Here is a 15,640-nt window from a genome sequence, read left to right on the forward strand (position 1 = left end):
AGAGAGGTAGATAGGGAAGCTGAAACTCAGAAAAGTTAGTGACCTATTATCCCAGGTCACAAAGCTAGTACTGCCAGTTCCAAAGCCAGCGCTCTTGCTACAAGTTTCTCAGACCTGGGATTATTCAGGTGAGCAACCTGCCCCTCACCATGCCACTTCCCACCTCAAGCACCATCTCAGAAAAAATAAAAATGCACATTGCTACTTTCTAAAGAAAAATAATTTTAAAATTACATTTCCATTATTGAGTCCAATGGGAAAATGAGTATTCTTTCAACTTAGATTTACCTACTTAATTAAAAAAAGAAAATGAAAAATGACTCTCTGCTTTTTACCCACCAAAAGGTTAATTCTGGCTGTTTCTGCTTGCATCTTATGCAGCTGGAGGACTGAGAGCCTCCCGTTTCATCACTGATATAAAGGAGATAGCTCATCTTGAAAAGTTCCTGGGTTCAAATCTCACCTCTCCCAACTACTGTGTGACCTATGGGCACCTTCTTCCTCTCTGAACTTCAGGCCCTTCTTCCATAAAATGGCTACAGAGTGGGGAAGGGGCCCTCCTACCCTTTCCTTTGCCTGGAGGAAGTTGAGCACAGCCATGAGGGGCTGGAAGAGAACTGCAGGGTAGCCTGCAAGGGAGGGTGTGGCCTGGGGTGAGACTTCTCATCCTCCCTCCCCCAGGCTGCCCTGGTGACAAAACAGGGAGCCTACCCTGAGTCCACTCTAGTCCCTAGAGACTGGAGCTGGGAGTCCGAGACATGAACAAGATCTTCCCCCAGGTAAGTGCTGCTCTGACCTGATCTCGGGAGCAAACCCTGGTGTGAGGCGTGGGCAGTGAAAAAGGAAGATGTTAAGACTGCCTGCGGGAGCCACTGAGGTAAACCTGCTCTTAGGTAGGGTTTCACTCCCAGCAGGTGAATCACCTACACAGCTCAGGGGCAAGTGCTGGGAGGGAGCCAGAGGAGCCAGATGGACAGGAGGCTAGAGGAAAAGTGTGAGCTACATTATCAGAGGGGGCAGCAGAGAAAGTCTCACTGAGGAGGAGCCACCTGAGCTGGTTTGGGGATGAGCGTTTGCCAAGCAGACAGTAGAGGAAAAGGCATTCTAGACAAAGGTATCCTATAGGCAAAGGTGTGGAAATATGAAGTAGGCACGATGTGTTTGAAGAGCTCAGCATGCTGAAGTGTCAGGGAGCAGTGGTTCTATCTGAGATGGGGGCCAAAAGACTGATCTACTCTCGGGCCCTCAGTCTCCCCTTCTGAAAAACACTGAGGTCTGACTGCCCGAGGCTGGGCCTATGCTAAGCCAGGCCTCACTCTGTTCTCTTGAGCAGGGAGATGTCAATGGCAATGCAGCTGCTGGAAGCAAAGCCCTCTCTGAAGGGGAAGGTAATGGACTGGAGCGATGGACTGCGATTCCCCTGAGACTGGGCAGCTGACTACAAAGAGGTTCCCCCAAAGGTCCTACTGTCCCCCAGACCTCTACCCTCCATGTTTACGTCTACTCTCAGCTTCCTGGCTGGTCACGCTGACAGCCACTGACATAATAGCATCGGTCATTCTCTCCACTCACAAGCATTTACTGAGTACCTACTGTGTGCTGCCTACCTCACAGGCACTGCACCATTTACAGGACCCACCTGTATTTCAGAGAAACGAGCTCCAAAGTCAAATCCAATAATTTCCCTGGGAAATTATTTTTACCTCCGAGGGATCACATACATCTGTATCATCTATGTGCCACTGACTCACTGTGCAACCAAGACAGTTCTCTTTATCTTTATGAGATAAAGGAAGGAGGGATCCCACATTTATTGCCCATCAACTCTATGCTCCTCTTGACCCATATTTATTAGATCAGTGAAGAAAAGACCCAGAGAAGTAGAGAATAATAATAATAATAGCTAGAAAGGGTCGGATCCCTACTATGTGCCTGGTACTGCATGGTCTCTTTTCATCCTCGGGACAGTTCTGAGAGGGGGTCCTTGTTAATGGTGCAGTAACAGATGATGCAGCTGGGACTCAGGGAGGTTAAGTAACCTGGCCAAGGTCACAGAGTTGGTAGGTGGGAGAGGCAGGATTCGAATCCAGATTGGGGGTCTGTGTGATTGCAAAGCCCTAGTGCCTTCCATTGCTCCACACTGATGTTTATTTCCAAGTCCTGACTGGTGGTGGGGGTGATTGTAGGGCAATGGCCTCCTTTGCCCCATCTGTCCAGGGAGGAAAATCGACATTTGAGAGCCTTTCCAGCTTTGAAATGGAGCTGAAATCGTCACTTGATTCTGTCGCCTCTCCCTTGAGTCTCTTGCTAACCTTGCACATGGACTCTGCTGCACAAATATTTGAGGAGTGGCTGCTTGGCCATCTAGAACGCCTCTCCTTGCCAGGCTTCACACTGTCTCCCTGGTTATCTGAGTTTACCCTGTGTTTGCCAACAACAAGGGAGCCCTGACTAGGCTCAAGGGATGACTAGTTTTAGATTTATGCTTCATTTTCTACTACTGTCTCCTCTCCCAATACACACCAACCACACGGGGTCCGCCACTGCCCCCACATACCTTTCATGAGACCTTCACTTCTTCTGTACTTCTCTGCCTGGAATGACCTCCCTTTGCACCCTATACCCTCATCTATGTGAAAAAGCCCCCGTTCCCCAGGCCCCTCCATTGAGCTCACACAGCACCTCGCCTAACCACACTTACTACCTGCCACTGTAAGCTGCCAGTGTGCTAGGTATGGGTCTAACTTGTCAGTGAGTGCAGAGTAGGCAGCTCCAAAAATACATGTGTATTGGATGGAAATGGCCTGAGCTGACATGAATTGGGGGCCTACCCTAGACTCCTGGACCTCTGTGGCAAGCCTTGCCCTTCTTCTTTCAAAAATACTCACAAATCACCTACTATGTGCCTGCCTCTGGGCTGTACTCTGGGGATACAGAGATGAACCAGAACCATTCCTGTCCATTTCTCTGAGATAGCCGAGGCCTGAAACATGGTAGTTGTGCCCACATTCTCCTTTTTATATGCCTGTGCCTTGTCTTCTACGTGCATCTCCTAAGGGCCAGATTCTCTGCTTCTTTGGTGCCCCTTGCAGAGTAGGACAGCCAGTATGGTCCTCAATAAAGCTTTATTTCATTATTTCATAAGCAAGCAAGAAGTAAAGGACCAGAGATAGCGCTTATCACTGCTATTTCCACAATGCTTGGACTAGAGCTTAGCACATAGTAGGTGCTCAATAAACACTAAGAATAGCTAAAACCTTCATAGCACTTACTAGGTGCCAAGCACTGTTCCATTGACTAACAACCTTCTCGACAACTCTGTAGGGTAGGTATTCTACCTAGAAAATGAGGACACTGAGGCCCTGGAGAAGTGAAGTGACTTTCCCAGGGTGACCCAGCTAGCAAGTGGCAGAGCTGGGATTCCAATCAGTGTTTTCTGGCTGACTCCAGAATGGACAGTCAGAGTCATGGAAAGGGCAAGGGTTTGGTATCAAACAGACATGGACTAACATCCCAGCTCACACCGGTGACCTGGAGCAAGTCACTTCTCCAAGTCTCAGTTTCCTCATCTATAAAATAAAGAGCTATTATAAAAAATAAAAATAACAACTTTGAAGGGCCGAATGCAGTTTCTGCCCCATGGTAGGTGTCCATCTGTCCCTCGTTCTAAGGAGACAGACTCACGGAAGGATAGGAAAGGTGTGGGCTGGGGGATAGAGAACTGGATCTTCATCCCAACTTTGCCGCTCACCAGCTACGGGACCCAGGCTAGGAATGGGCTTTTGGTGGGCAGTGGGCTCCCAGGCAGAACCAGAGAGCTTCATGGAGGGCTTAGGAATCCCCTCTTCTAAGGAATCCCTCCCTGCCCCCAAAGCCCACTCTGGAAGAGGCCTTTTGTTGGGGAGGAGGGGCGGCAACGGCCCCAAGTCCCACCACTGGCCACCTCATCACCACTCCTGGCGGGTTTGTTTCCTGCCCCACACAGCAGGCCGCAACCTTCTCTGCTGCTCGCGCCGTGGGGCCTGCCTCTCGGCCTTCTTACTGCTCCTGCTGGCAGCTCTTGCAGCCCTCATCACCCTGGTCGCCTTCCTTGGACTCCCATCACGCATACCAGGTCAGGATGGTCAAGAAAGGGCGGGTCAGACCTTGGGGGGGAGTGGAGGAGGGAGACCGATCAATGCGGGGGAAGCCTGACCCTACCCAACTTTCACTGAATGGCTTTTGGGCAATTCCTTAACATTCCTTCACAGAACACTTATTTGCACACACCCTGACACACGTGTTTCTGATCTTCCATTTGCACATCTGAAAAAAAATGAGCTATTGAGAAGACCTAGGTCATGTTTTAGGATCAAACTCTGATGTCCTCTCCTCCAGGGAGCTTTCCCTGACCCTCAGTCTGGGTTAGTCTCGTCCGGGTCCCCAAGTTCCTTGTACTTCCTCATCCTGTGGTCTGGCCACCCCAGGTGGTGCTGTCCATCTGTGTGTCTATCTCCAGTACACAGGACAGGGACATGTCCTATTCATCCCTGTGGTCCTGGCTTCAGTGACAAACAACCCCTGCATAGTTCCTGCCCTCGTGGAGCTAACAGTTTGGAGAGCAAAATAGATATTAATCAAATAATCGCACTAAAGCCAAAGTTAATGGGGTCTCTTGAGAGTTTGGAACAGAGGCTCTGACCCAATCTGAGGGTCAGGGTGGGCTCCAAGAGGAAGTGACAGGAGCTGAGGCCTGAAGGGAAAGTGGGGATTGGCTGGTGGCAGGAGCAGCAGGAAGAGTATCACAGGCAGAAGGAACAGAGTGTGCAGAGTCCCTGGTGCAAGGGAGAATGAGGAGAAGGAAGGACTGTAAGAAGGCCAGTCGAGGGTGCATGGGTAGTTTAGTGGTTAGAATGCCTGCCTTTCATGTGGGAGACCTGGGTTCGATTTCCAGCCCATGCACCCCCCAAAAATAGAAGGCCAGTAGACAGGAAAGGCTGGAGTGGTGGGCTGGGCCACGTGTCCAGGGCCTCAAATGTTGCATTGAGAGGGTTGGTCATGCTGGAGAGCCAGGGGGAAGGAGCCAAGCTGGGGCTGGGGATGTCACCAGATCTACCTTTCTGAGAGATGGCTCTGCAGCCAGGCAGTCAGGGCATAAGGGGCAAGGTGGGAATAGGGTGTAAAATTCAGAGAACTGTCCACACCCATGTAGGGATACGGAAACTAAGGGTAGATGTGAGCATGTGAGGATTTGCATTCATGAGCATGTATGCATCTGGGTATTTATGCATGACTGTGTGTGCAGGTGTCTGTGTGCATGTGTGTGCACTTCCTTGTATGAGCATGTGTGTCAATGTGTGTCTGCATGAGTATCTGTGTGTGACAATGTGAGGGTCTTCAAGAGTTGCCTGCCACCCCTTGCACTAGCGGAGGTATTTCTGGGAACTGAGACATGGTTCACATGTGCACGTACACATTCATAAACCCACTCCCATTCCTAACCCACGTGCATGTGCATACACAGGCACACGCTGGGGAGCCAAGGTGGCCTCACACCTCGCTGCCAGTTTCTCTCCTTTAAGTTTTGGGGTTACCCTGCGGATGAGTGTTCCCACTCCCACCCCGAAGTGAGACTGAAGGGGACACTTGCAGAAGGATGAACGTCTTCAGATGGCTGCCCACCACACCTGGGCACTGGCAAGGGGGCTCCAGTCTTGGGAAGGAGCATTGTGTCAGCAGACCTGGGTTATTTGCTGTGTGATTGAGGCTTAATTTTCTCATCTATAAAGTAGGGCTAATGAGAAGACTTCTCAGGCGTGTTTGGGGGAACAATAGAATGAAAATGTGAAAGAGCTCTGCAGACTATAAAGTTGTTCCCAGATACATGGATCAGGACATAACAGTCCCCAACTCGCCCAGGTTGCTTCTGACAACCTAACCTGGTGCTAGGGGTTCCACCATTAAAACCATTTCACTGTGCCTGCCATGCCCGAGAACCCGGGTTCGATTCCCGGTGCCTGCCCATGTAAAAAAAAAAAAAGACATTTCACTGAATTGAATACTGCCCTCAGAAACTTCCCATGGGACTGTAAACATTTTCTTTTTTTTTTTAAAACATGGGCAGGCACCGGGAATCAAACCTGGGTCCTCTGGCATGACAGGCAAGCATTCTTGCCTGCTGAGCCACCATGGCCCGCCCACTGTAAACATTTTCAATAAAGAAGGAAAACATTACTTATTCTACACATTCTCTGTTTTAGTGGAAAATAATTTCACAGAGGAAATTTAATTTAATCGCTTAGTGGTCCCATGGGGTGTGTGCTATGATTTCCATTTTAGACGAGAAACCTGAGACTCAGAGAGGTCAGGTCACCTGCCCAAGGTCATGCCACTGGCAAGCAGTAGAACTGGAGTTTGAACCCTATCCCTGGAACCGAGCCCAGTGTCCTCATGACCGCCCCTCAGGTCAGCTCATGGTGGGGCTCAAATAAGGGAACTTAGGCAGGTTTGATGGTAGAACCGCCCCCACCCACTGCCTTGACCTGAGAATGCTCTTGGGAGGATCACCGTTGACCCTCTGGGTCCCTTGTCCCTGCCACTCAGGGCCCCAGGCCTGTGTGACACCAGCGAACAGGACAGGTTTCCTGTGTAATGACCAGAGGAGCTGCATCCCAGCCAGCAGGGTCTGTGATGGCATCCACACCTGTGTCCATGGCGAGGACGAGGATGAGGACTTGTGCCGTGAGTACCTGCTCAGTCCTGCCCCTGCCCTGGACAGGCCCTCCTGGGGCTCCTTGGGGTAGCCCCTCCACTCCAACTCTCCCAGCAGCCATACTGAAGCTCAATCATCCCTGAACATACCCGGCCCCTTCATATCCTCTGTCTGCTTATACAGAGCCTCCATCTGTCCTGGTCACATTCACATTCCATGTTCCATACTGGGGACGGCCCTCAGGCTGCACATCTCCATGCCTGGTGATCCTGTATTCATCCTTCAAGGCAGAATTTAAGCATTCTCTCTTCCAAGAAGCCTTTCCTGACTCCCAAACTAGATTATGTTCCCTCCTCTGGGGCTCCTATAGCCCCTGTGATTCTTTTGGTCCCAGCCCTGGTCACATTGGTTGTCACTCTTGATTGGTCCATCTGCCACCCCTATCAGACTGTGAGCTCCTGTGGGGCAGGCTGGTCTGCTTGATCTTGGGGTCCCAGTGCCTGGCACAGAGGGAGTGGAAGCTCAGGAATGAAATGATGAATGAATGAGTGAGTGAATGAATGGGGAAATTTGGCCCCAGACATTATAGACCTGACAGTGTTAGGGAAAAGGATTCATGGCTACATCAGAGAGCTACTTGATACCATGGCAATACCTGGACCCGCAAGAGGTTGAGAAACTGTTGAGTGATATAGGGTGAGCTGATGGAGGGAGCTCATTACATCATGGATCCTCAAGACTTGAGCTCACTAAAACATGATGCAGCACGTTTTAGATGCTTTTTTTTTCCCTGCAGGAATGTCTTCCTTGTATTGAATTTAGAGCCACCTCCGAGAAGTATTCCTGGGTGGTCCCAACTCTGTAGTCTAATCAATTCCCAACTCCCACAAACCACGTTCTAATCTATCTCCCATGATGATGGCCCTGTATGGATTTTAAGATTTCTCTCTTGTCCCCATGAGTGTCCCCTTCTCCAGGTCACATCCTGAACTCCCACAATCATCCATTTCGTGATCCACTTCTTGGTTCTCCCCACTCCATCAGCACTCAACAGAACATACAACAACTGCACATGTCCCTCTCCCTGGACCAGCCCCAGAAGCATCCATGACACTTTTGGCTATATCTGGCCAGTCCAAGGAACAAAGGCCTGTCCCTCCCTGGTCTGGGTTCTATGCCTCTAGTGATGTGACCTGACACAGAATCCACAGTCAGGGAGGGCCCTCTGGCTCCCTCTCGCAAGGTATGTGAACCCATATCTCCTAAATTCTGGGCCCAGTTGCAAGATTTCATGTTTGTTCTTGTACGTTCCAGTTAGAGGAGGCTTCCTGAAGGAGAAAGAACTTGAACCTGGACTTGAAGGTGGAATGGGAACAAGGAAGGGAGAGGTGGCTCTCTGAGCATCTTGTTGCTCACAGAGTCCCGCAGGGAAAGAACACTCCTCTCCCCATGAAAACCTCTTCTTCAAGGAACCATTTCCTTGTGCCTTTCCCGGGATTGATGGGAGGTGACCCAAAACCTGGATGTGCCTCCCCCAGATAGTCCCGAGACAGTTTGGTCAAATGTGGACTTCCTCCTGCCTCATCTGTCCCTCTGTAGGCGATGTGCCCCAGCACCTCCCCAGCTTCCTCGTTACTCACTGTGGGAACCCTGCCTCCTGGATCTACTCAGACCAGAGGTGTGATGGCACCAACAACTGCGGGGACTGCTCCGATGAACTGAGCCCAGGTGGGGGTCTGGGCACAGGCTAGGCTGGGGCAAGTGTCCAGGTACGGGCTGCCCAGGAAGTCTTCATAGTTTCCTCTTCTGCATCCCCTCCCTGCATCCTCGAAAGAAGCTTTCACCCCTGTTTGAATGCTTCCAGTGGGTAAGAGGGGGACCCACTACACTCCAAGTACCTCTTTCTGAAGGTTCATTCTTTTGTGGTAGGAAATTTACCTTCCAGGGCCCAGATGAGGAAACTGGGGCCCAGAGAGTGGCCATGTGTTTTAGTTTCCTCATTGCTCAAGCAAATACCATGCCATGCGTTGGCATAATCAATGGAAATTTATTGGTTCATGGTTTTGAGGCCAGAAAAGTGTCCAAATCAAGGTATCATCAAGGCAATGCTTTCTTCCCACAGACGCATTCTGGGGCTGGCTGCCAGTGATCTTGGGATCCTGGGCTCCTCAGTCACATGGTAATGCACATGGTGCCCTCTCCTGGCCTCTGCCTTCTCTTTCAGGTCTGTTGACCTTCAGATTCTTGTTTTCAGTGATTTTCTCTTTGTTTGAATTTCATTCTGCCTTTAAAGAACTCCAGTAATAGGATTAAGACTCTTGCTGATTGAGTTGGGCCACACCTTAACTGAAGTCACCTCATCAAAAGGTCCTATTCACAAAGGGTTTACACCCACAGGGATGGATTAAGTTTAAGAACATATTTTACTGGGGTACACATAGCTTCATGGCCCAACCGGGATTGGAATTTGCATCTCCTTTATCCCTCTACACCTCCAAACCTCTCTGTGGGTAAAATGGAGCAGGAATCACCATCTCCAATGCAGGGAAACTCAGGCTCAGTGAGGAGAAGGGACTTAATATAATGAATGATAGGATGAGAGCGTGAGTGTAAACTCCTGGTCTCCTACTCCCAAGATTCACATCACCCTGATGCCAAGAGGAAGTTTAGGGGCCCAGGAGACTTTGGGGATTATCATGAGAGCCTTAGAATAGGTGATACGTCAAGTAGACCTTTGAGAATGGGCAGAGTTTCAACAGGCAGAGACCGAATGGGCAGAGAAGGATGCTGGAGGGCCAGGAGCAAGGCAAAGAGAGGTCTGAAAGGCTGGTTTGGCTAAGGAAGGGAGGAAGGGCTGGAGGAGAGGCTATATTAATAAATAAATTAACAAATCGAGCCTTGACTTTGTGCCCCAGACTTTGCCTATCTTCCTTTACTTTACTACAAACTTGAGCTGATGATGAGACTGAGGCTCAGAGAGGGTGAATGACTTGCTCCCAATCTGTGAGCTGGGGAGTCTAGATTCTCTCAGCCACAGGGAAATAGGGAATCCAGTACACCCATATCAGATGGTTGGGGGAATGAGGAGCTATAGCAAGGTGCAGAGCTAGGGAGGGCCCTTGTGAATGGGGTATTCCAGGCTACATCAGTTGCTCTTTCACTGGCTCTTGTTTCCCCAGTGTCTGTGTGCCCACCCTGCGGCCCTGGATGGTGGCGCTGCCCCTCGACTTTCTTCAAGTACTGCGGCTGTATCCCAAGGAGCCTGTGCCGGGACCACGTGCAGCACTGCACAGACTGGTCTGACGAATACTCGTGCCCTGGACCCTGAGTGGACCACCCAGGCCAGAGTGGAGTGACACTTACTGTTCATCATCTGAGCATCAAATCCCAGAACATGAGGATAGGAGGGTGTTTTTGAGATCATCTAATGTGATCTGCACGCCTTCTGTGAATAGAAACCACTTCTGCTTTCAAGTTGTTCAGCTTTTGCTTAAATGCCTCCAGTGACAGGGAACTCACTCACTACCATGTTAGGCATCACCTAACGAAGATGAGGGGAATCTGCTTCCATGATTTTAGGCCTGCCTCTGGGGTCACACACACAGAATCTGCTCCCTCTGCACCAGGACAGGCTTGCAGATCATGATCTGTTCACTCCTTGGACAGAAGATAGGTCTGGGGCTTAAACACCAACCTGAGGCCTTTGGTTTATGTGCACATATATGCCTCTTCTTGCCCCTTTGGAACCCAGGGTAGATACTGCTGACCAACCACAGCACCCCTGCTGGATTTGGATGCAGTCTTAGCATTTTTTTTCAACTCAGTAATCCTAGCGGTTTCCACTAATTGATCAGATGAGATTACACATGAGATGGTGTGTTGGTTTGAAACTGTTATGTACCCCAGAAAAGCCATGTTCTTCTAATCCAATCTTGTGCGGACAGACCTGTTGTTGGGTGGGACTTCTTGACTAGATTGTGTCCATGGAAGTGTGACCCCACCCATTCAAGGTGGGTCTTAGTCCTTTTACTGGAGTCCTCTATGAAGAGAATAAAAGGCAGAAAACAGGGAGATCTCAGAGTTGACACAGAGAATAAAGAGATGGAACCAAGACACAGACGTTTGGAACTGCATTTTAAGAGATGAAATCCAGGGTCCATGGGTGGTTCAGGGTAGAATGCTCGCCTGCCATGTGGGAGACCCAGGTTCAATTCTCAGACCATGCACCCCCCAACCCCCCCCCAAAAAGAGATGAAATCCAGAGTGTGTCCCAGAGAAGCTAAGTGAGAACCCGCAGATGCTTAGAGAGAAAGCCACTGGAATCAGAAGCCAAAAGCAACTAACTGGGAGCAAGAACCAGCAGACACCAGCCACATGCCTTCTCAGCTGACAGAGATGTTCCAGGTGCCAGCGGCCTTTCTTCAAAGTCAAGATATCTGTGTCAGGATGCCTTAATTTGGACATTCTCATGACCTTAGAATTGTATATGTTGAACCTAATAAATCCCCTTTGTTAAACCAATCCATTTCTGGAAACAGATGGGGTTTTTGTCATCCAGCTGGTGGTAAGCCATCCCCGAAGGACCTCAGCTGAAGAAAGGTCCGAAGAATGAGCTTGAGAAGCTACTCACTGCCCCTCTGTTCGTCCCATTCTCCATTCCACCTCCCCCAACCCCATGACTACCCAGATGAACAGCCCAGCATTCTTGAATTAGGGATTCTATTTTGGTCCTGGAGCCTTAGTGAATGAGCTGTTTCTCTGCCTAGCCTTCCAGCTTCACAACAGTTGGGCAGGCAAGGATGGATGTCCCACTAAACAGATGAGGAAGCTGAGGCCCAAAGGAAAAAATGACTTTTCCGGGATCATACAGTAAAGTCAATACTAAAATTGGGACTCAAACCCAGTCTGGAGTCCCAGCCCAGAAGCCTTTCCTGCTACCAGTGTGTAAGAAAAAGTAGCTGGAAGGTCAGAAAGTTAAAAAATTCTAGAAGGGGCAGCATGATGGTGACTCAGTAGCAGAACTCTTCCCTGTCATGCCAGAGACCAGGGTTCGATTCCTGGTGTCTGCCCATGGGGGAAAACAAAAATTCTAGAAGATTTGGAATTTAGTCAATGAGAGGATTCACATTGAGGGAGACAGACATATGCCTGTCAGAAATTAATAAAATTAGGTTTACATATCAGCCTTTTGTGAGTTTTGAACTGAAATAGGGTGTCTGAGACTAATGAGTTCTGATTCAGTCACTACCTCATTCATTCAGTCATTCATTGCACAATCTCTAGGCACCTACTCTGGTCAACCCGTGTGCCAGGTGCTGGGCACCCAGAAGCAAAGGGACCTGGATCCCAGCACAGGAGGAGCTTGGGGTCTCATGGAGGAGACACCCTCACACCTTGTTGGGATGGGTTGGGCAGCAGAAAATGCAAGGCTGAGGGCATCAAAGAGGAACAGGACACACTCATTTCAGACACTAAGTAGCATAGGATCAGCTCCTGGTCCAGACTGCCTGCACATCTGCCCAAGGAGAGGTCGTCTGTCCTCTGACTAATTTAGCTGAGTTTGTAACACAACTGAGGAGTTGTGGAAGCCTGCAGGTGTTGTTAGTTCTGATGAGTCAACCAAAGGCACTTACCTTCCCAGAGAAGGATGCATTTAAACTGGGTTCTGAAGGGCTGGGAGAATTTCTGGTGGTAGAAGTAGAGGTAAAGGGCATTCCAGACTGAGGGGACTGAGTAAACAAAGGTAAGGGGCTGTGACAGGGCACAGCTCAGCTAGCAAAAGTCCAGCATCCCAGAGCAGCCAAAGCATAGGGTAGAGGGGGAAGGAGATGGTAGAAGACAAAGCCAAGAGGTGAGCAGGGGCTGAAGCACTGAGGGTCTAACCGGTCACATTTTATCCTAAGCACTGTGAGATGGCTTCAAGGGGTAATGAGCAAGACTAGTCTGGAGCTACAGTGAACTTTTATTGCAACAGTCCAAGAAAGGGATGCCAAGGGCTTGGACCAAGGGCAGGAAAGAGGGATGGTCAAGGGCTAATCACTGGTACAACACACGGGCTGTAGGGGCCTCTTGGGGGATGTGAATGAGGAAGAACAAGGAGTTGAGGATGCCTGAGAAGGGGCTAGGCCATGCCCTCTCCAACAGTCTCAAGGGAAAGAGAAGGTCACTTAGTCCTTGAGGAATGAGAAATGGTCCAGAAGCTCATTCCAGAGCTCAAATGCTATGATGTTCCTGAATAGAGAAAGAACTGAGCGTGGTTGAAAGAGAGTGTCCCTGGGAAGAAGCCACAGGAAGCCAGGTGGATTGTGAACTTGAGCCTCGGTGGTTCAGGCTGCTGGTAGGTGCCCAGTTCTTGACAGGGGCTGGTGGTGCTGTGGTTAGGTCCAATGGGAGGGAGGCAGTGGACCTCACGGCCATTCAGTCTTTGGCTTCTGCCATGTTCTACACAGCTTTTCGAAAAATGCCCAGAGGCACTGACACCACAGATGGCATATCATTCCATCCCCCCTTCCAGGGCCCCAGCCCCTCCTGGTTGGTTGAGCAGCTTTACTTTTTACAGGATGGGAAAACTGAGGCTAAGACAAATTTGTCCAAGTTCACCCAGTGTGTCAGCAGGAGGGCAAGGCTTAAAAACCAGGTATCAAGGTGCACACAGCTAGCATCTACTGGGGACTTATATAGGCCAGGCACTATGCTAAGAGCTTTTTGAATCCTGACAATGCTATGAGGTAGCACTGTTTTGATGCCAAGGCTTAGAGACTAGATACTTGTTGAAGGACGCAGGAGTGGGGAGTGGCAGAGCCAGCCACTTAACTGCTGTAGTTCACTGCTTTATGCTACAACTCAGGAGGTCAGGGAAGGCTTCACAGTGGAGGTGAAGCCTAAGCAGGACTTTGAAGGGGGAAGAAGCCAAGTGGGAAGCAAGGAAAGGGCACTCCAGACTGAAGAGAAGCAGGGGCACAGTGCTGGGAGGGTGCCTTGAAGGTGTGGGAAGTAGTCCAGTGTGAGTTGGAGTATGAGGAAGAGCTTTGGATTCTGGGCTGCAGAAAATAAACTTGATTCTGGAGGCAGCAGGGTGCTGGCAGAAGTTTTCAGCAGGAAATACACTCTTTTTTTCTTAGATATGCATTTGACTCCTCCTTCTGGGGAGGAGCTGCAGAGAAGACTCTCCTCATCTGCACCCCAGGAGTAAGGACCAGACCTTGCAGGCTTATTGAGAGAGAAACCTGAGGCCCTGAATGGGAACACCGTTTGGAAACAGGAAGCCTTCCTGCATGAGAAAGAGGAGTGCCAAGCACTGTACTAGGTGCTTTATCTAATATTACTGAGCACTGAGCACATGCCAAACCTTTCTATGTCTTATCTCTCATCTCTCACTTCTCTCGGATCCTCACAATCACTCCAGGAACCTGATTTGGTTATTTGCACATTACGGATGGGGGAACCGAGGCAGAGAGAGGCAAAGGTGCTTGCTTGCCTAAGCTTTGAAGAGGCAGAGCCAAGATTCAAACCTTGATAAGCCCAAATGCAGAGCTGAGGACATCTCCATCTTGACGTCTGTGGTGGTTTGGAGCTGTACAAATCCCGGAAAAACATGTTCTTAAATCTAACCCATTACTGTGTATGGGAACCCACTATAAGTAGGACTTTCAGATGAGGTTACCCTAGTTAAGATGTAACCCACATCATTCAAGATGGGACTTGGACAGAATGAATACAGAAGAGAAAAAAGCTACAGAAACAAGAAGATGAAAGCAACAAAACCCAGAAGAGAAGAGAGAGGCCAGCAGACGCCACCACATGCCTTGCCGCGTGGCGCAAGAGTCAAGGATCATCAGCAGCTGATTTGGGGAAAGAAAGTATCACCTCGATGATGCCTTGATTTGGACATTTTTCTCAGCCTCAAAATTGTAAGCTAATAAATTCCCACTATTAAGCCAACCCATTTCATGGTATCTGCTTTAAGCAGTCTAGGAAACTAAAACACTGTCTCACCTCTTCTCAGGCCAGGTCTCCCTAGAAGGGAAAGCTGGAGCCAAGGCCAGGGGCCAGAGCCTGTGAATAAGAGGAGGCTGACATTGGCAGAAGAACCAGCGTTTGTTCTTTCCTTGCTGGTTCTTCCTTTGGGAGAGGAGCAGGTGCTGTAGCAACTTCTCAAATGCCACCCCATAATCTGCTTCAAAAAGACACAGTGCCTGTAGTGCCACCCCATAATCTGCTCCGAAAAGACATAGTGCCTTTGTTTCGGCTCTCCTCAACAAAACAGGGGATTTCATGCCACAGGCCGGAGCAAAACCCCAGGCACCAGCGTCAATATTTGCCATCTCCCAGCCTCCCTGCCTCCAGCTCCAAGATCAGTAGTTTAAGTACAACAGGTTCTTTGCTGTGCAAACATGCAGGGATAGATTAATGGAATTTAAAGTAGCTCAGGCTTTGTCCCAGGATTTGGACTGGAAATCTCATCTGGTTTAACCCTCTAATGTCATTATTTGCCTAGGACTCTTGCTTCATCCTTAGACTCACAGAACCACAGACGTCAGAGCCAGTGAGGATCTCAGAGCCCAGCCAGGCTTTTGACAAAGGAAGACACTGCTTCCCAGATGAGGAAGGGGCCAGCCCAAAGACGCACTTCCCAGTGGGTCATTTCTGGGATTCTGAGATTCCTGGGGCCAACTGAACACCTCCAGGAAGGAATTTTCTCTCAGTGCTTTTTTGGGTTTTTTTGGTACATTTGTTGAGTTAAAATTGATGTACAATAAACTATACATATTTAAAGTGAACAATTTGGTAAGTTCTGATATATGTACATATCCATGAAACCATCTGTTCAAGTTTGCTAGCTGCAGGAATGCAATATAGCAGGAACGGAATGGCTTTTTAAAAGGGGAATTTAGTAAGGCCAAGAAAATGTCCCAATTAAAGCAAGCCTATAGAAATGTCCAATCTAAG

At 49.4% G+C, this 15,640-nt stretch overlaps 1 protein-coding gene and 1 long non-coding RNA gene across 2 annotated transcripts; both read left to right on the forward strand.

The window, feature by feature from the left end:
- The first annotated feature begins 758 nt into the window (after positions 1–758).
- Positions 759–11,162, forward strand: LDLRAD1 (low density lipoprotein receptor class A domain containing 1). The gene is made up of 6 exons (XM_077130349.1): positions 759–779; positions 1,334–1,388; positions 3,986–4,114; positions 6,583–6,720; positions 8,291–8,419; positions 9,871–11,162. The coding sequence occupies exons 1-6, from the start codon at positions 759–761 to the stop codon at positions 10,017–10,019; spliced, it is 621 nt and encodes a 206-aa protein (XP_076986464.1). The 3' UTR covers positions 10,020–11,162.
- Positions 11,163–13,240: 2,078 nt separating this feature from the next.
- On the forward strand, positions 13,241–15,390 carry LOC143663022 (uncharacterized). The gene is made up of 3 exons (XR_013165707.1): positions 13,241–13,328; positions 13,813–14,601; positions 15,189–15,390. It is a non-coding gene; the product is annotated as an uncharacterized LOC143663022 (long non-coding RNA).
- The last annotated feature ends 250 nt before the right edge of the window (positions 15,391–15,640 follow it).

Source organism: Tamandua tetradactyla, chromosome 2 (genome assembly GCF_023851605.1).
Source record: "Tamandua tetradactyla isolate mTamTet1 chromosome 2, mTamTet1.pri, whole genome shotgun sequence".
Lineage (NCBI taxonomy): Eukaryota > Metazoa > Chordata > Mammalia > Pilosa > Myrmecophagidae > Tamandua > Tamandua tetradactyla.

Excerpts from the sequence above, each read along its gene's own strand:
- LDLRAD1 (XM_077130349.1), top strand. The coding sequence starts at position 759 with ATGAACAAGATCTTCCCCCAG. Across the intron at positions 4,115-6,582 it reads ACTCCCATCACGCATACCAG|GGCCCCAGGCCTGTGTGACA; the intron begins GTCAGGATGGTC and ends CCTGCCACTCAG. Across the intron at positions 8,420-9,870 it reads CTCCGATGAACTGAGCCCAG|TGTCTGTGTGCCCACCCTGC; the intron begins GTGGGGGTCTGG and ends TTGTTTCCCCAG.